The sequence below is a fragment of the Drosophila biarmipes genome, chromosome X (genome assembly GCF_025231255.1).
Source record: "Drosophila biarmipes strain raj3 chromosome X, RU_DBia_V1.1, whole genome shotgun sequence".
Taxonomy (NCBI): domain Eukaryota; kingdom Metazoa; phylum Arthropoda; class Insecta; order Diptera; family Drosophilidae; genus Drosophila; species Drosophila biarmipes.
Window position 1 is genome coordinate 5,117,295 of NC_066611.1, and position 19,641 is coordinate 5,136,935.

Genomic DNA, 19,641 nt, shown 5'->3' on the forward strand with positions numbered 1-19,641 from the left:
AGTTCCCTTTTTTGTATCTTGCGAAGACTGGCACATGATTTAATTAAATTCTGATGTTCCTTTTTTAGCCCTTTTTGCCACTTGTGCTTCCTTAAATTCGAATGGCTTTAAAGCTGTATTGGGATAAGTTTTAAGGTTGGCCACGGGAGGGCAATGTGATATGATGAGATTGGTATTAAAATCCCTGCATAACGCATACGCCGCGTGGTCCATCAGTCACTTTTGCCCCTGTGGTCGTAAAATGTATGCTGCTTTCGCTGCTTTCGCCCGTATTCTTGCTGCCAGCTACTTTCTGCGGCTGTCAAAGAAAGTTTTTTACATGAATTGCCATGAAATTTTCAAATAACTTCCATCATATGATGGCCAATGGCAATGGGATTCTCCTATTAGTGGGGGTGTGGTTGTGAAATGATGCAGAAGAATGAAAAGTATGAAACATTTTGCTTCATTAAGTGGCGTGTGTGTGTCCTTTTTTTGTTGTTCCCGCCGTTGTTGTATTGCCTTTAATTCAGAGCCGCAGAAAAAGGAGGAAAAAAGCGTGAGGCTGTGGGGCTGGGTGGTTTGGGGGCCATAAAGAAACGCACATGCGTGTGTGTTGGTGAGTGTCTGATTGCGGTGCCTGCAATTGCGCATGTGCTGGACCACTCTATACCCTGCAAACACCCCCTCCCCCAGCGGCCCACGAATCCCCAAAAGGACTGCTCCATCATAAGACATATGCTCGAAAATATACAGCTTTAACAGGGCGAGGAGCCAGAGCACCAACAACAACAATAATAACATTAACAATAGCCACAATTGTGCGTATCATTTGTGTTACTTTGTTGCATAACCATAACCCCGTTGGGAGGAATTCCCCCAGAAAGCGGAATATTCATTCAAGCCGCCTTCACATGCTTCACGAAAAATTCCGCCCCTTTGCAACACTTATTAGCCGCCTGTGTAGATGTGTATGTGCCCACATTCAAGCGCACGTATGTGCTTGTGTGCACCATTTAAAACAATATCCAAAGATTTGTTTCGCCATTTATATGTCAAAAATGACAAGTCAAGTGCTTTGTTCTTGCTCTCGCCTTCTGCCTTTCTCCACCCCCAAGCTGCTGCTTTCTTCCCTTTTTCGGTGGCGCATCCTTCTCTGGTCTCTGTTTGCTTTCCACGTTTTTTTCAGCTTTTTCCTTTTTCGTTTCTGGTTTTGTTCTTGGCTTTGTCATTAGCAGTCAAGCGCAAAGAAGCGGAGCGAATGGAGAATTAAGCAAGATCACAGGGAATTCGGAATGCTCTTCTAAGAGGAATAAGTTTTGGTAAACGATTTAATTTACGCTCTGCTTTCTTGGTAGTTTTCGTCACTATGGTATGGAAAACATTATTGTGCAAACTAACAGTGTTGACTAACTAAGCAGACGTATAAATAGACCACACCCTGTATGTAGCTCTTCAAAAATTTAAGTGTTGATAAACTAACTGAGAGTGTACTGTGTACTGTGTACATTCAGTTGTCTACGCACACAACTTACTGAAAATCCAAATTCGTATTTGAATATCTAATCTGGTTCTATAGATTATACCTCAGCTGTGTTGCCATAAACTTATAATTACAATCAGTGTTGGAAAACAAATCAAAAAGTTGTTTATGTTGCCCTTGCTTTGACTTGTCTTGATTCCTTCATTCCTTTAGTGCAATCAACCCAGAAAGGTATGCTATCGGGAAATCAGTTTTTCTTTTCCCAAAGTTTGTAACTCATTCAATTCATATATATTTCGCCATCGAATCACGCTCCACTGAATTTCGGTGCAGTTTCCAGGGCATTTCCCAGGCAAAAAAAAGTGAAAAGCAGAGACAATGAACGACAGAATGAAAGATGGGGCGAAGGGAAAAGTCGCGGAAAGGGACTGGGAAAAACTTGTCGCCTAGACTTTCTATATATATATGTATATTTGTGTGTGTGTGTGGTGTACTTGCCATGTGTCTATGTGTGAAATGAGCTTCAAGTACAACAACAAGAACAACTGACAAGGACGCTCATATGAAAACAAACGCATAATTTAAGCGTAATTGCTGTCATTTTTCATTCGAGTGCGACAAAGTGTTGGTGAGAGCGGACGGGGGGACTGTTGGGGGTGCAAGAGGTGGCTACGAGGGGGCGGGGGCCCAGGGGGTGGAGCGGTACTGCCACAGCTGCTGTTGCTGCCGCTCAAGTGCCCCAGTTTGTCTATGTCGCCAGTTGCCCTCGTCAGTTTCCTTCAGCCAGCTTTCGACTTCATGCACCCCCAAACACATAGTAAACAAAAGTTAAGATGGTAGTATTAATAGCAGAAGAAAATCATTTCCAAAAAAACTATTTATATTATAAGTATAAGTATTTGAAATGGTTTTTTGCATTTTTCCATATTTTGAAATATTTAAAATCATCTAAAGCCTTTTCCAACCCAAGCTTTAAATATTAAATTTGTTTAGGTGCTAATCATTTTTCAAATATTTAAATCACTTTAAAACCTTGTGTAGAATGGATGAGAAGTATCATATTTAACATCATAGATAAAAGTATTTAATTTTCAAATGGCTTATTGCATTTATTTTTTATGAATGTTTTAAATCACTTAAAATTGTTTCGAGCTCTAGCTCTTAATATTAAAGGCGAGTGGCATAAAATATACCAATATTTTCTTTAGAAAAAAGGCTAGAAAATCAAAAAATAAGTTGTAAGAAGCTTCATATATTATAATTTTTTAATCAGGTTTAAGTGGATTCAAGACGCTGTAGATTTCAATTGCTCTCTTTATAATACGAAATATTTCAAAAGAGGTTTTCAGAGGTTCAACAAATACCAGTCTCAATTTTAGTAATTTTTTTATTACCATTTATAGCTACTATATTCCCGACCTATGGTGTACTTAGAGGGACTGCCTTTATGTGTAATGTCGCTGCATCCGGCGTTGAAGCGCCAATAATTATGGAGCTTAAGTTAGGTATTCGTTATTTTCCTTCTGCTTTTCCCCATTTTCCCCGTGCCTCTGTTTTCCCAGTTTTTTTCTGCTTTTTGCCATCGCGTCCTGGCAAACGGTGGCTCGGTGGTTCATCAATTGGTCCGACTTTTTGCCACGTTAATCCGCAGAAAATATATGTGTTTATTTAAAAGCCAGAGGAGTGACGCGAACACGAAAGAGGCGTGAAATATGAGGCTGGAGCAGTGGATATTCCTGCCATTTGCCATTGCCGTTCGCCCACTCCCGGCTTTTTGGCCCGTTTGGTCGCGCTCGGCCCACCAGCTGCAGCGACGAGTTGTCTTCCTGTTTATTCGCCGCTTTGTGTGCGGATGCTTTTGGCCCTTTAGCACCTGGCCTAGGACATTCCGCCTTTGTGTGTCCTTTTTGGCCGTTTGCCAGCTCAACTCGAGTTCACTTCCAGTCGAGTGTTTTGCCCGTCGCCCGTTTGCTGTTCCCGTTGCACTGCGAAAATCAGGGGTGGCTGTTATCATATTCGAAAAAAATATGGCATGTTTTGCTTTAAATTCCCCCACTTTTTTACTTGCAAATTACTCACACAAATAAAAGACAAAACGTTATTGTTTCGAATGCCTACAAAGAATATCTTCTTAAAATACTAAACAAGTGTAAAGTAAGCTCTCAAAGATTCATTGAAAAAAGTGTTGGAAACATGAAGAAGAAGCTGTTTTTAAATGAATTTTCAGCTTATAAATTGTATAACCCTGGAATACGTTGTGAGCTTTGCAAAAAGTGTTGGAAAAGTATCTTTGATGAATGCCTAATATTGTTTTTTAAGGTAAATAAATAAGAAATGTGCAATTTTACCCTGAAAAATTGAAGAGAATATTTTTCTATGTGCTGCTGCGGTTGCCTTTTCTATTGTCGACCTGCGCTTGCAACAATGCTTGTTTCTGCCACACTGCCACGCCCACACCAACGCCTGCTTATTCACTTTTGTGACCCAATAAAGTCGAATTATTTCTTTTTTCATTTACTTTGTACTTTTGTTTTGTAATTAGGCACTCTTTTGCAGATCTCTGCGCTCTGTTCTCTACAAATATCTTTCTTGTTGTATATTTATATTTATCTCAACAGTCAGCCTGTCGTGTCGGGTATTTTTGCTTTTTATTTTCTGGTTTGAGGGCCCAGGCTTAAATGTTTCTCAAGTGCTTTTTGCCAATTTTCGGTTTGTATTCTGTGGCCTGCATCGTTGCTGCCATTGTTATTGCTATTGGCATTGTTGCAGCTCTCTTTGTGTCGCTTCCATTTCGGATTTTTGTGTGAAATGAACTTAGAGCATATTTAAATAGCTGTGGATGCACCTCGCCCAAGCTGCCCGAATTAAATGGGACAGCAAATGAATTATTCCGAGGATTTTGTGGAAGGTGAGAGGCGCCACTGAGGGAATTTTTAAAAATTTATAAGCTTAGGAATGTGGCCTGTCGGCACTAAGTGCCACTTAAATTGCTATTTTTACAAACGTATTTTTGTACTGTTCACCACAAAACAAGGGCATATTATTCTCGGCGAAAACTGAACAAGGTTCTGGGGTTCTGGTAAACAATTTTTGAATGCAGTTGTTGTTTCGAGATGGTAGTTCCACGCCGGCCAAACTTTCTCTAAACGGACTAATGGCGTTTGAATGGACCTTATTTCCAGGGTGACTGTTTTAAAATTTATTAGCTTAGACATGTTGCCTGTCGTCTCTAAATGCCACTTAAATTGACTTGATACTGGGAGAGAAACTTATATTTTCCTATTTTTGACCACAAAACAAAAGGATTCTTTTTTGGCACAAATTGGACAATTTTCGTTTGGTTTAAATATCTAGGCAATAACTTTATAATATTCTTGTATTTTGAGGTTTTGGTTTTACATATGTTATTTATTTTTGATAAGGTAAGCTGCCAAACTTTTTCTGAGCCCATAAATGACTTTCGCATAGATCCCCTGTGATTGTCAAACTGTATGTACCCCACACAGCATTTGTTCATTTCCTTACCGTTTTTCGTTATTATATTCAAAATTGTATTGTTTTTTCATATGGTACAGCATGCTACCAAACGCATTAATGGAGTCGAATGGACCTTATAGCCAAGGTGACTCTCAAACTGCTGGCAATACCAACTATGCAGGTTTGACTCCCTACCATTTTATAATTTGCTTATATATTTTTGTTATTTTACAAATAAATGTATAGAAGTTGTAATTATTATTTTCATTTTTTAGATACAATATGGTATAACTAAACGTATTAATGGCTTTCGAATGGGGTGACTCTCAAACTGCTGGCAACCCACCTATGCAGAACCACCCACCAAATGGCCTGCTGCCTACTGATTACACGCTTGAGGGCGTGGGCGGTGCTCGGTGGGGTGGCTGGGGCTGGGTGGCGCTTTCAAGGATATGTGGGCTTGCTTGGGTTGTTAGGAGCTAGGAGCTGGGAGCTGGGAGCTGGTAGCTTGGCGTGTGGCGAAAGGCGAATGGAAAAAGGGGAAAGGGGAAAGCAGAACCCTCGCAATTGCCGCATGAGCATAATTTGTTGTAATTAACATAAGGAGCCAGCCCAAGCAATAATGACCAAAACTTCCCACACTCGCCGGAGTGGGGTATTTGAACTGAAGTTGGATTGTTTGCTCTTCCAGCCCGGCTGCTGTGTTTTGCCTGTGTCCTTCATCCTTTTGTGTAATTAATTTGATTTTTTGTTTTATTTTTTTTTCACTTTGTTTAGTAGTAGCGCCACCCACAGCCCGCAGCATAAATAAGTTGTTCCTGCTATTTAGGCAGCATTTATGAAAATGACTTTATGCGAGACATTTGCGAGAGACTTTGTAAATATTTTGTGAGCGAAGGGAGTCGTTTGGCATTAAGCGTACGCCGTGTGGTGCAAAGGATGTGATTATTCAAAATTGTATAAGGAGCTGAGGTTTAGTGAAAGTTACTATTAAATAAGTCACAAATGAAGTAGTTCGGCATTGCAAATTAAGGACAAGTTTTGGGCGCATGAAATAATTGAAAAATTTCCTTTTTTCCTTGATTTTTTAATCGTAGTTCAGCCAGATAAAGGCGAACAACAAAAAGGACGACTGTTTTGGGCAGCTTACTATCGTTGCTAACGATCTCAATCAAATAAAGCAAAATTGATTTATTTTATAAATTTTCATATTTTTTCTAACTTTTTTTCTTTTTAAAAAATTTAAAAAATGATAAATTTTCAGGCTTTAATGTCAATAGATAGGAAATTAGGCCACAAACCTTTACAAGCATTTTGGCAGCCCAACCACCAATATTTTAGTACAAAATAATCTCCGTCTTTAAGGTTTTCCAATCTTAGTTTAGCCAAATCAGGAAATTCTATTATTAAGCATATTAAGCATACGCCGTGTTGCCTTGAGTACATTACTTACATGTATATAAGGAGCTACACGACATAGTGGCTTGGTAAAAATATCTTAAGTAGAAGCAACAATATATCCATTTTAAATTTATAGTAAAGAAATCATTCTTGTATTGTATCACAGCTTTTATTAAGCATACGACATGTGGCACTCTTATTAAATCGTTTTTAAAAATCACCCCTTATCCTTTGTCGTTGCAGCAACAAGTTGTCGAACTATCGGGCTATGTCATCATACTCGTCGAGAATGTGGAGGGTAAAATTAAACTATACGGCTCACCGCCCGATCGCGATAATCTGGAAGTGGGCGATGAGATACTCGAGGTCAATGGCCTGACCCTGGAGAATATATCGCGCACGGAGGTCATTCGGCACATACACGACGTACGGATGCTAAGTCCTTTAACTGGAGGCAGACCATCCTGACACATGCTAACTAATTTCCCTATGTTTCTTCTTTCCGATCCGCACACTTTTCCTGCAGTGCATCAAGTCCTGCACCATCTGTCTGCGTGTGCGAAAGAAGAATGACTCGCGACTGGGTAAGTTGGATGTCTATCTTATAATATGTGGTGTTCTAAGGGCCTTCAATCAAAGGATTGGGGCAAATATAAATGGAATATTAATTAACTTATTAATTGAATTTATATTATGTCTTTATAATATATGTATTGATCTTGCCAAAAGAAATTAATTTAAAGCAGTTGTGGCATAATTATCCAAGGGCTTGAGAGTTTGACACTCACTGCCAATCAATTAATAGCCGGTTATCAAGCTAATCTCTGTGGCTCCAAAACCTCTAATCGCACGATCACCTGTGCTGTTTGAGAGCCACTGCAGCCCAGGTAAAACAACAAGTTGAAGCTAACTGTCTGATTGGGAACTCTGCTCTCGCATTTCATTTAGTAACTGTCTAACTCGATCGCGCTCTCTTTAGAGGGAGGCCCTCTCTCTTGCTTTTTTGGCATTTGTATTTGCATACCCTGGAGTCGCAGGATCTTGGGGTGTATTGGGATTACGCTTCTATCTGATAATCACAAAAATATAGAGCTCTTTGGCATGGATTACTAGATATGCAACTGTCTTTGGTAATATTTTCTTTTTTTTAATTTTATTATTATTATATTATATATGTTTTATAAGCACACATAAACAATTAAAATGTCGTATTAAAGACATTTTTCGAAGTATAACTAGGAGATCCTATGGTCAGGTAGTTGGTATGCACTATGTATTATTAATCCCCATTTATAAAACTTAAAATGTCTATCCCAAATTTAAAAAATCACATTAGTTTGAACCCATTTAGGGTACAGAAGAGTTGAGTTTTCTACCAGCTTTTATATCGGAACCCCTGACACATAAGTAGCAGGTAATTTGGGGTCGTAACTCTTCACTCGGTTGGCACTTCTGTTTTTGCAATTGACTTTGCGGTCAGTGGAGCTTCTGGCGCTCGCCAGTCTTCGCTCTCCGGCTCTTCAGCCTGCTCAGCTGCTGCCCCAGTCTTCCAGTCCCCCATTCTCCCGCTCTTCGGACGCCGCTTGCTCTTCCGCTCTCTTTGGCCGGGCTTTGGGGGCCTCTCCGGCCGCTTGGCGGTGGGGCCGCGTCAGTTGCGAGGCGACCGTCGACGTTTCCGTAGCGTCAGCGCCGCAGTGTCGCCGCTTTGACCGTACCGCCCAGCACTCTCCGTCTCGCTCCCTCCGGCGGCTTGCGTTCGTTGTTACTTTTCGATTTTCGGCTTTCGGTTTTCGGTTTTTGGCTCTTGGTCTTCGGGTTTCCGCCTCTGTTTTAAAGTGCGCGCACGCGTTGGCGTCTCGTTTTTGGTACGTGGTGCGCCAGCGCATCGATCCGCTTCGTGGCGTCTTTTTTTTCGGTGTAACAAGTCTGATTTGTTGTTGTTTTATTGTGGTGCAGCAGCAGCCAGAGCAGCCAGCGCAGCGTCGGCAGCAGCCGCGGCAGGAGAAGCAGCAGCGCAGCAGGGTGAGTGGCCAGTGGCTCTGAAACTGGGCAAACTATCTGTGGCAGAGTCATGAATCAACATTGTTAGTGTTTGGCTTGGCGTACCTGGCCACAGATACACAGACACAGACACAGATAGAGATACAGATACAGATACAGCCGCAGAAGTATCTGCGAGTATGTACCCTCGGTTACTACAGGCGAACCTGCATGACTCGGCCTACACCGCAAGAAAGTTAGACCGCCTTGACGTATATGTTTTGTTTATTATATTTTTTGTACAATATTTAAGGAAACTATTTATTAGCAAAGTTCCCTATTTCAATTATAAGTATTCAACATGTTGTTCTATTTTTTTACGCCTTTCTGTTATCAAAGTATTTTTTTATAGACATTTTTATAAATATATATATTTTTGGGTTTAAAATCTCGAGAAATATTCGAGATTTTGTTGTCTGTGCGCACAAGCAACGTTTGCAAATCTTTTTTTAAAGACCTTCCTGGACATGTGAACAATTTGCATGGTTTATTTGTTGCAGAAACCGATTCTAACTTGGCAACTGCCAGCTCTTGGCACTCACTTTACTTAGCTTTGTTTAAATAAATCAATCGATATGCCTTGTGTTGAATTTAATCAATATTTGATAGCGATTATAAAAAAAATATATAATTAAGACAGGGCAATCGGGGGCGAATCAAAGGCGATTCTGTGGCGAATATCCAGGAAATGCAAGTGAAACTTTGGGCAACTTCAAGGCGATTACAAACTATAAATACTGAAGCCTCCCTAGGCACTCTGGAGGAGAGTGAATCCAAAGCCAAATCAGTTCCACGAACGACATTAGCACGTAATGCCGTTGTTAAGGCGGCAAAACTGAGGCCGAGGAGCTGCAAGTTCTGGATGTTCGACTGTATCCGCAAGAACGCCGGCTAAACAATTCCGCTGCGAATCACGGAAAGTTTTTTGTCGCTTCATTACTATGGGCAAAACTTCAGTTTAACCCATTAACACGGCGATGAGTGCGGTGTTTGCTCTGCTTGTACTCGCCCCGTGCGATTTTCCGCCGTTTTCTGCTCTTTTTGTGTGTTGTTTTGCGTTTTGCGTTTTGCGTTCGGTGTTCTGTGTTTTGTGGGCGTGAGAGTGCACGGGCGAGGGCAAATACAGTTGGAGGGCCGACACATGTAGATACAGATACGAAATCCCCCGTGGACCATCGAAGTGGGCAGCAAAAAGCGTTTGGAAGTGGAAATGGTGGGAGTTGCGGCACCCGCTCTCTCTTTGCAGCCTCCTCGGCCTTTTCTCTCTTACCTCCCACCGAATTCAGCCAACTGGAAATTACTGCAAAATAGACAACGAGGGAGCGAGACGCGGCGACTGCAGGGGCGGCGAGCGCGAGGGAGATGGGCTATAGAAATACAAGCTGCTTACAGTTTGGCCTGCGTTGTGGGCCACGTGTTGTTGTTGCCATAAAAAGCGGCCGAACAAGAAACAACAACACCACCACAGCGCACAGCACACAGGCGGCCAAGAAAACTAACCTCAAAACGAAACAAGTTTCGTCGAAAGTGGAAATCAACTGTCAAAAAATAATAAAAAGTGTTCATAAAGTGGCGAAAAAGTACCCATTTTATGGGACCCACATACCAGGAGTTACGTTCATTAGGCACTCATTAAGACGGCAGCACTAAGGCCGATCTCGGGATGCAAATGAAAGGTTTGCCGGGAAAGTTCTCAAGAAGAACTGAGAGTCTCAAGACCTCAGAGATACGCAAGCGCGACAAAAGGTTCTATACTTGCTAGCCAAGAAATTCTTTTTATTCATTGTTTTTATGAATACGTTTTTAGCAATTGAAAAATGAGGAAAATATTAGAAACTAGTTATTTATTTTAGTGTGCATACATAAATATCTCTATGAAGCATTGCAATTCCAATTTCCGCTTGAGAGTGCCTTAAATCACTGCTTAGTTTGTGCATTACCACTTAATTGCTGCTCGAGCGCTGCATAAATCAACCGCTGACCTATTTAAAAGCACACATATAATTTTTATAAAATATAAATTCAGTTTTGGCTGAAAGCCAATAACCAATAGGTATAAATTATAAGAATTGTGGCAATAAGTAGATAATTTTCTAAGCCATGGCCCAGGCCCCGTGTATCCCGCATAAGTGGCACTCAGGGAAATCCAATTACTGGCTGAAAGTAAACTGAAATTACTGCACAAAAGCAACATTATTGTGCGGATACTAAATCAATCAGATGCTGACCCATTTCGAGCGCACACATCGCAGAATCCGCAGCCAATTGAATTACAGTTTGGGCTGCACTGTGCCGCATTCCAAGGGGCGTATGCGCAACCGCCTCCCCCTCCCCAAGCCCCCTTCGCGCCGCTGATAAGGCGGCAATCAGTTGCAGTCTCCCCGAAACCGCTTTTATTTTTGGGTCAACTCCAACGGACCTCGAAGAATTTCCAGTTTGCAACGGCGGCTAACACACAAACCAAATACAAAAACACACAAAACCAAAAAAAAAACGAAAAAAAGTCAGGAAAAAGGAAAAAAACTCTGAAAACACCAAATACATTCCAAAGCAGTGAATTTGTTGTTTGAAGCGAAATCAATAGGAGTTAGCCGGCAGAGGAAGAGAGGTGCGAAGCTGAAAAAACCGAAAACTAAAAACTAAAGCCAAAGTTTTCAATGTTCGTCTATGGGAGCGCCTGCAGGTGCAAGCGGGATGGCCTGCGATTGGGAAAGAGCGAGAGCGAGAGGGGGAGAGCAGCATCCGAAATCCGGTAACGCAAGTTTCTTGGCTCCAAAAGAACACTGGAAAAAAATTAGAACGCAATAGGGGTGACTAAGAACTGAGTGCTTTGTGAGCATGGTCACCCTAGCAATACGGAGAACTTGGTCACACTTTTTGTTACTCAAATATTAATAATTTCAAAAAATCTTAACTGACTAATGCATAAGAGTTAAAAAACATGGTTAAACTATAAGTTGGCTGTGCAAGACATGCTTTAAATCAGAAATTTATTTGAAAAGTCAATTGGGTGTTAATTTTAAAAACTGCACGTTTCAACGTCCTCTTGATATTGCTTACTGAGCATAAGTAATTAAAATTATACATTGATTTATCCAATTTTTCACACCTTTCTTAAAAGCCTCGCAACAATTTTATATAATTATCGCATTCAGTTCCCAAACAAATAACTTTTTTAATGGTTATGGTCACCTTCATATATAATCCTAAATAAATAGAAGTTAGAATGAGAGCTCATGTATTTTTCTTTAGTGTATCCGCTGACTCAATTGTGTGAGTAAGTCTTTAAGTTTTACACGCGGCCATCGTCGACTGAATGTGAAGCTGAAGCGATACAATTGAGCGCGCTCAGATGCGCTGGGCGGCGATGAGGGGGCTGAGGGGGCGGTCGGAAGGAGGTGGAGATGGGGGCTGGTTGGGGAGCTTCAAAGGTACGAGATGGCCATGTGCTGCGATGTGTAAAAGTCATTGCCTCTGGCGAGCGAGCGAGAGGGAGAGCCAGCAGAAGGGAGATGGCCATAGCAAGGGGAGCGCCGAAATTGTTTTCCAACTTGGCCATGGAATTGCATTGAGATGCTAGTACACTGGCGAAAAAATATTGGCAATACCTTAGAAACTAAGCTCTTGTATAAATAGAAAATGCGGAGCACGCATATGCTAACTGAAAGTACCAACACTGCTTCCAAGCCAAGCAAAATGTGTTAATTATAACGCCTCGAAATAGCCACTTGGGAATTATAAGGGAATTATTTAATCTACAGTTTTCAGAAGTAAGTTTTAACAATTTCTATTAAGAAATATTTAAAAATAGTACTATTTGAATATAATTCAGTGTTATTAATAAAATGTTTATAATAATAGGTGTTTTTGTTCAAAACATTTCGTTATTGAAAAAAATTCAAAAATGTAGCTTCTAATGTTTATAAAATATAAAAAATTTGTTTTTCCGGGTGCAAGGATGTGGCAGCAATGGGGACGCGGACCGGGATGCGCACGGATACGACCACGGCTATATGGCTGGGTTGCGATGGGAAGGTTTGAAGTGGGAGTGGGACGAAGTGGGTCGACCTCGGTGGCCACAGGAATGCGGAGGCTCAGTGGTCCATCTAATGCGGTGGCAGTGCATTCCGATTATTCGATTATTCGGCTCGGGCTCGGGATGCCGGGGCACTGACATGCTATACCCATGTTTCCAACCGGCATCCGTAGGTGTATTTTCATACGACCTGTATTCGTTTAGCCTAACGAGTTTAATCGGAATAATTGATTCTGGCATTCTCGCCAACAAAGTGCACAGTAATTTCAAAGCAAATGGCTTTGATTCGGTTACCGAAGGGGTTGTTGTTCGCTGAACAATTGAACTAGGGTGGAGCATCGATAGCTAGCAGGGGGATTTATTTATAAAACCCTTCCTGGGAAACTTTACAGTCTCCTATGAAATATGGTGTGGAGAATCGCATAGTATGATATGATTTCCCTACTTGTGTACTTCCCACTTTTCGGCCAATTTACCTGTGATCTCAGGCATTCCACGCCGAAGACCTCTGGAATTCGTATACCCACAGCCGTGTTGCTAATTTCGCAGTAATTATTTTTTAGCTTGACAAGTGCCACGCCCACCTATTCACCGCATTCCCCAGTTTTTCCACTTTTGTTCGTTCTTTATCGGTTGCAGTTGCAGTTGCAGCTGCATTTGTTCCCTGGTTTTGTTTTGTTTTCCCCTTCATATTTCTGTTTTTGTTGGCAGTTCTGTGTTCTTCTGCTTTTTGTTCACCTGAACATACTTTTTTGTCTTGCCCTGCCTTTCACCATTGCATTTCCAGCTTTTCTCTCTGGGTTTTCCCCCGCCTCGAAGGGCATTATCTAATAACAAAAAAGAAAAGAATCGCAGAGAAGAAAGACAGAGGGAAGAATCGGTTTGTGCCGTTCTCCGGCATCGGAATGCTTGATTTCTGGGGTGCCGTTGTCGATTCTTCGGATTCTCCAGCGATTTACCGCTAGGCTCTTCCAATTGGATATGCGCAGAGAGTTCCTAATGCCAATCCATTGGCTATAAGTTATGTGCATATGCAGGACCCCAAAAACACACGCACTCTCTACCGCTTGAAGATTTCCCCGAACTTAAGCACCCAAAGATCTGTTCCATAAACCCCGAATATGCGATTAAGATCCACCGAATTAATTAGACAAATGCAACTTTGTAGTTTTCCTTTTTGCTCCATTTTGAACTTGCCATACACGTAGAGTGTTTCGACTTCCTCCATTCGCTCGGATCTGTTGCTAATCTCGAAAAGATCGTACTTGTTGTGAGGCGAAGCGAAACCCTGCACGCAACATCTGAACAACATAAAATAAAGTGATTTTCTAAATGATTTCGTCGGAAGGGGGCGTGGCAGATCGGTGTACAGGTGGTTTTGGGATTCTGGAGCTAATTGCGATTTGAAGTCGTCACAAAGAAATATCCGAGTGTATGTGTGGGGAAATCAAGCGCGCAAATAAGCAAACAAACGTGAGACAATGCACATCGGAGACACTACAAAAAATATAGAAAACTTAAACGAATTCAACAAGAACATGACCCTGAGAAGATGATTGTCGTCAGCTCATCGCATGTCAAGTGGGGCTTTAATTGAATTCTGTTAGCTAAAGTGATTTTCAGTTCCGGTTTGTTATCACTTTGAAGGGGCTTTACTTTTTGTGACAGGCTCAACTCAAAGGATTGATTATTTGGATTCCTTATATTTTTCTAAATTCAGTTTGTATACCAAATTTCATAGCGATCGGACTGTTATTTATATCGGGATGGTGATTTTTGTCAACCACTACAATATGCATGGTTAATCGCCAGAAAGTATGCAATGATTTTTTTCTGATGAAAATCTGCGAGGAAGATCATGCTTACCGTAATATATTTAACTTTTTTTGAACAAAAAATAAAAACACCTTTGATTTAATGAAACTCTTGCACCAGTTAAAACCTAAGTGACATTTTTGGTTATGCATGGTTAATCGCCAGAAAGTATGCAATGATTTTTTTCTGATGAAAATCTACGAGGAAGATCATGCTTACCGTAATATATTTAACTTTTTTTGAACAAAAAATAAAAACACCTTAGATTTAATGAATCTCTTGCACCAGTTAAAACCCAAGTGACATTTTTAGGCGAAAATTAAAACATATCCATAAAGAAACCAAACAATGAGCCATTTAATTCTCATTTCAACTCTATTGTGGGTCTTAATTCAATTTGTAATCAGGGTGAGAGTACCTGGCAGGAAAAAGTAAACAATGCGACCGTCCATCAGCCCCGTAATCAGCCCCTCTTAACCCTTTTGGCCCCTCACCAGGCAATCGCAATTAAACAATTTTCATGTTTACCCAGAAATCCCCATGAGTGGGAAAGAAATGTGGGACAGAAGGAAAATAAAAAGTGTGTGATAAGCGATAAAGCAACTGCGGCGTATGAGTAATAACTGACTGTGTCTGGGGGGCTTCTCGCTTTGGGGTGGGGCTGGGGGAGCCGTGTGGTTAAGCAAGGTGCTCACACTCATTCAACCCCCGATCGGCCATATCAAATCTGCATTGACACGAATTGATATGCATGCCTTTTATTTACAAAACAATTGAGTGAAACCCGCTCTTTTGGACTTCCCCTTTGACGGATTTGGGTGCACTCTCTATATGGAGATGCAAAACTGAGTGGCATAAATAGTACAATTTATATCTAATATTTCTTTTCTTAAAGTACACCTGAAGTAGGTCAAGGTTTTTCTTAAGCAACTCGTTTCCATAACTGCAAGTTATTCAACTTTACATTGATTACCTTTTAAAAGTTTTGGCTATGTAAGCATCTTAATTTTTAATTGCTTAACTTTTTGCCATCTGACGTTCTGTTTACAGGGGGTTACCCTGTCTGAGTTGCCAGATTTCAGGTAGTCATGGTCAGGGGCCACCCAGTTTCCTTGGTTTCCCCAGCTTCCCCAGTCTGTCCAGACTTCCCAGATCCCATACATATCATAATCCAAGTCCGAGTCCCAATGCCGGCGATGCGGTAATGCGATACGCTATTGTGCGGTTACATAACCCCTGCGCACATGATTCGTAGACAAAAGACGGAGACAAATAATAACAACTCGCACACATCGATACCTGCGCGCACCTGTATCTTCGTATCTTCGCATCTCTGTATCTTTGTATCTCCGCAGCTGTGTGTGCTTCTCTCCGGCAGATAATGCGATATAAAGCGAAATCTTCTGCTCAAACCAAACGGGTTTCGCTCACATCAGAAAAGAAGCGATTAAAGCCAAGAAGAAGGCCAAAATATAATCATAATAATTATATACACATACATCTGGTCTTCGCAAGAATTCGCTGCAATTAAGTTGGCAAGTTCTCTCATTGAAATATTTAAAGTCAACATATTTGCATTATAACGTTAATCATTTAATGGCCAATTAGTGTGTCTGCCGCAAGGTGTGACTTTCAGCAAGGGCCATTCGAAGCGTCGGATACCCTACTTTCTTGTCACGATACATTACGATTCACTGGCAATTAAATTTTAATTGCAAAACTCACAAATAAATTCGTTCGAGCGACGGGCCCATTGTGTTTTTTTGCTTATTTTCCTTGTTATTATTTTACTGCTCACTCTGTCTGGCTAAAGGCCAGGGCCAAAAGTAAGCAACAAAAGCTGAATTAAAAATCACAACAAACGGCAAACATTTTGCAATTTTACCTGGCCTTCATTGAAGACTCAAAAAAAAAGAAAAACGTATATAGGAAATAAAAAAGGTGCTGCTTACACATTTAAAATTATATAGCTTTTGGTATTTTTAGATAAATGAAATGTAATAAATCAAGGGACCTCTGCAGCTTGAACTCTGAAGGTCCTAAAATATTACGTATACGTACATGGGTTAATCTTTTTAGCACATAGCTATAACTTCTATAAAAATTAAAATTCGTTTTATATAAATTTTCAAAAATGAACAAACACATTTTCCCGGCAGTGACATATCATTGCTGTGTGAACTGCCCATGCACTTCCCTGAAAAGTTTGGTACCCCATTTGCGGTTGGATCTACCATAGAAATGGGAAATCCATCGATTGCGCTGATTCCGGCCATTCCACCTGCAGTTTGGAAGCCCAGGAAGTTGGCTGGTACTTTTCACCCTCGATATTGTCCGTATTGTACTTGTTGTACCCGACGTTGATGTTGTTGCCCACCTGGTGGAAATCGGTTGCCGTATGTTGCAGGCACTTCTCACGTGGTTTCTGCAATTTGAGTGCACTTTGGTTTATTGTTTATCGATTTGCTTGCGGGCAATTAAAGCCCCCAACTCCGCCCCCACCATTCGATCTCCACCCTCAACTTTTCATTCCGCCAGTGGGATTCAAGATTCCAGGGCAGAACCATTAAACGGAGAAGTTTTCCCCCATCATGCCACCACTCCGCTCTCGACTCCTCTCCAAATGTGTGAAGTGCCACACGAGCAGTGGTAACAAGAAGCTCGGTTTCGAAAAAACTCCAACAACAGCCAACTCAACGGGACGATGCCCTGTACAAACAAAAGTAATTTCCAAAGTTTTTTTACTCTCCAGAGTTGCACAATAAATAAATAATAACAAGAGGTCGTCGCCAACCTTAATCACAACATATAACCACCATTTACCTTCAAACATATCCCAAACAATAGTATTATGTTTCCAAAACAAGTTACTTCTCTTTCTGTAAAGAGAGAGTTATATAAAACTGACTACCTTTTTTCTGTGTGACATTTAAAGACCGCACAACATAGCACACCGCTAACACACACATTCCATATAATTAAGGTGGTCATAAAAGTTTATTTACCTAATAGATCACCCAATAAAAGTTTACACCCATATACCATGCTCGTTGCAGGAGTACCTAAAAGTTAACGGCTGTGCAACAAAGAGCACTTTGTTGAAATAGTTTATGCACCCTTTAAACCGACAAACACAACATGTGCAGAATGACAGAAACGCAAAATTTATTTTATTTTTGCACATAAACTAGACACGAACTCTTTCTAAAATGACCAGTTGTGTCCACAAATGATATATAAATAGTAAATAGTATTTGCAAAGTGAGGTAGCAACAGCAGATTAAAGTATTTAAACAGTTTCTAAAACCAAAAAACTCAATAATTGCAATGCTGAAATGTGGAAAATGTAGAATAGTTTAACCTACTTTCGGTTACCTAACTGTCAAATTGAGTATGCCCTGGTTTTACCCTTTCGCTTTAACGTCGCCTGTCGTCTTTTGGGGCTTTTAATGGCTAATTAAGGTTAATAATATTGCACAAACACTCGACACAACGGAGACACAGAGCGAAGGAGAAGAACAACAAATGGCGGACAATGGACAACGAACAACGGACAACGCCCATCGGAGTACGGACAACGGACAACGTTGTACAGACGGACAATAACGGACACCTGTGATGGCTCCGTCAACAGCTTGGTACTCGATTACGAGCATTTGCATGTGTCAAAGGGGTGGTGTTCGATGTCCGCCCCTTAACATCGTCCCCCCTGGCCCAAACCTGCCATGAACTCAATCGGAATCGCAATTGCCCGGACTTGAAGAGGCGCTCAGCTGACACGGCATGTCAAGACTTATGAGAGGAATGCCCATAGGGGCGGGTTCGCGGAAATGAATGACACAAACGAAAGGCATACACATGGACACCCCATAGGCACACTAACAGGGACACGCACAGGGTCACACAAACACAAGCCCGGAAAAACACACACACACACTCGCGCGCACAAATGAGATTAAAAGTCAGAAACTTGGAGCTCGGAAAAACGCACGGTAGTTGCTCCAACTCAGAAAAACGCCCCCGCACTAACCCTTCGCCTACATGCACTAAAAACCCCATACACTTGCCAAAAAAGTGCTATGCAATACGTGACTAAGACCCGCATTTTAAACTACTTTCGTCAGAAAATGAGTATTTGACATTGGTAACTTGTGGATTTAGTAGGGATTACCTCACTATGCTTGCAGAAGAGTTGGGGAAGGTCCACAAAATCCTTTCCTATAAACTTTACCTTAGGATTAAAAGTATAATATTATTATAACAACTATATTCGTAACCAACATCCATATATTTTATGCCACTCCAAGTCATAGCCTAAAGGAGAATCCCTTTTATTGTCTAGTTCAAGTAGGTCGGTTTATATGAGTATTTAGGTAGCATAAGGATTTTTTCCAGTGGTAGGTTCAACGACATGTTGCGACATCGAGGCTGACAACGCGGCGCCTAATTGGATCTGGCCCGAGCGCTCCACTTTTGCCCGGGCACGCCTGGGAGGGGGGTTATAAAGGGGGGCTCATGATGGGTCTGGCGGACGGCGGATGGGGGATGCGACCTCGGATCGAGGGCGTCTTTAGCCCCATACGAACGCCCCACTAAAGCCCACCGCTTTTCGACGCAATCAACAGCCGAAAACGCAAGGGCAGCGAAATGAAATTAAAGCCGAGGTCACGCGGGGGTTGCTTAGTGGGTGGATTGGGAGGATTGGGTGGCTGGGCAGGGATGGAGATGTACCCAAGCCGAGGATGGGTGTGGGGCCTCGAAGGGAGTGCAGCCGAAAAGCAATAAAAGTGACAAGAAAAGTTGAAGCGCTGAGTGGGCGACGAAGAAGGATAAGGACAAGGAGCTAGATCTGCTGGAGAAAGTGGATTTCGGGTGCAAAAGTTGGGCCGGGGGCTGTGGAGTTCGTGTTGTCGTTGCTGTCAGCAACCAGCAAATTTTTAGCAAAACTTTTAGCCACCCAGCCCCCACCCCAAAAAAACCCCACACACACACAAAAAAATAAAAAAAATGGGGGGGGGGGAGATTTTGTTTGGAGTTGCCAGGCATAAAAACGATTCCCCCGCGGCAGCATTTTGTGGGCCGTGAATGCACTCATGAATATGTACCGAGCGATTCGTTTAGAGCGCCGTGAATGCAGCGAATGAGCGTTCGGGGAATTCCGAAAGGAATAAGCCGGAATGATGCCTGTCATCACGGCGCAAATCATTGCTTAGGTCAGTGCCGTAAACTCCCAAAACGATGACAGGCGTCTTTCGTTACTAGACTGGGAAATATTTAGTACACTTTGGTGTTTCTCAATTGTGTGCTTCATTATTGGGTTACAGATAAGGGGGAGTATAAATATAACAAATCCTGCATCTATAAGCACAATAGTTTGGCAGCTTTAGGCATAAATAAATACTACTTAAAG

The 19,641-nt window shown here is 41.6% G+C and overlaps 1 protein-coding gene across 6 annotated transcripts in view; it reads left to right on the forward strand.

Annotated features, from left to right (window-relative positions):
* The window catches only part of LOC108033061 (MAGUK p55 subfamily member 7), a 63,988-nt gene that overhangs the window by 3,522 nt on the left and 40,825 nt on the right, over nt 1-19,641 (forward strand). For 5 of the 6 annotated variants that reach the window (XM_017107210.3, XM_017107212.3, XM_017107214.3 and 2 more), the window contains exons 2-3: nt 6,584-6,766; nt 6,867-6,924. In XM_017107210.3, coding sequence (XP_016962699.3) covers nt 6,584-6,766; nt 6,867-6,924 — 241 coding nt within the window. Of the gene's footprint in view, nt 1-6,583; nt 6,767-6,866; nt 6,925-8,055; nt 8,363-19,641 lie in introns of those variants that run through there. The other variant, XM_050884711.1, reaches the window with a different exon arrangement.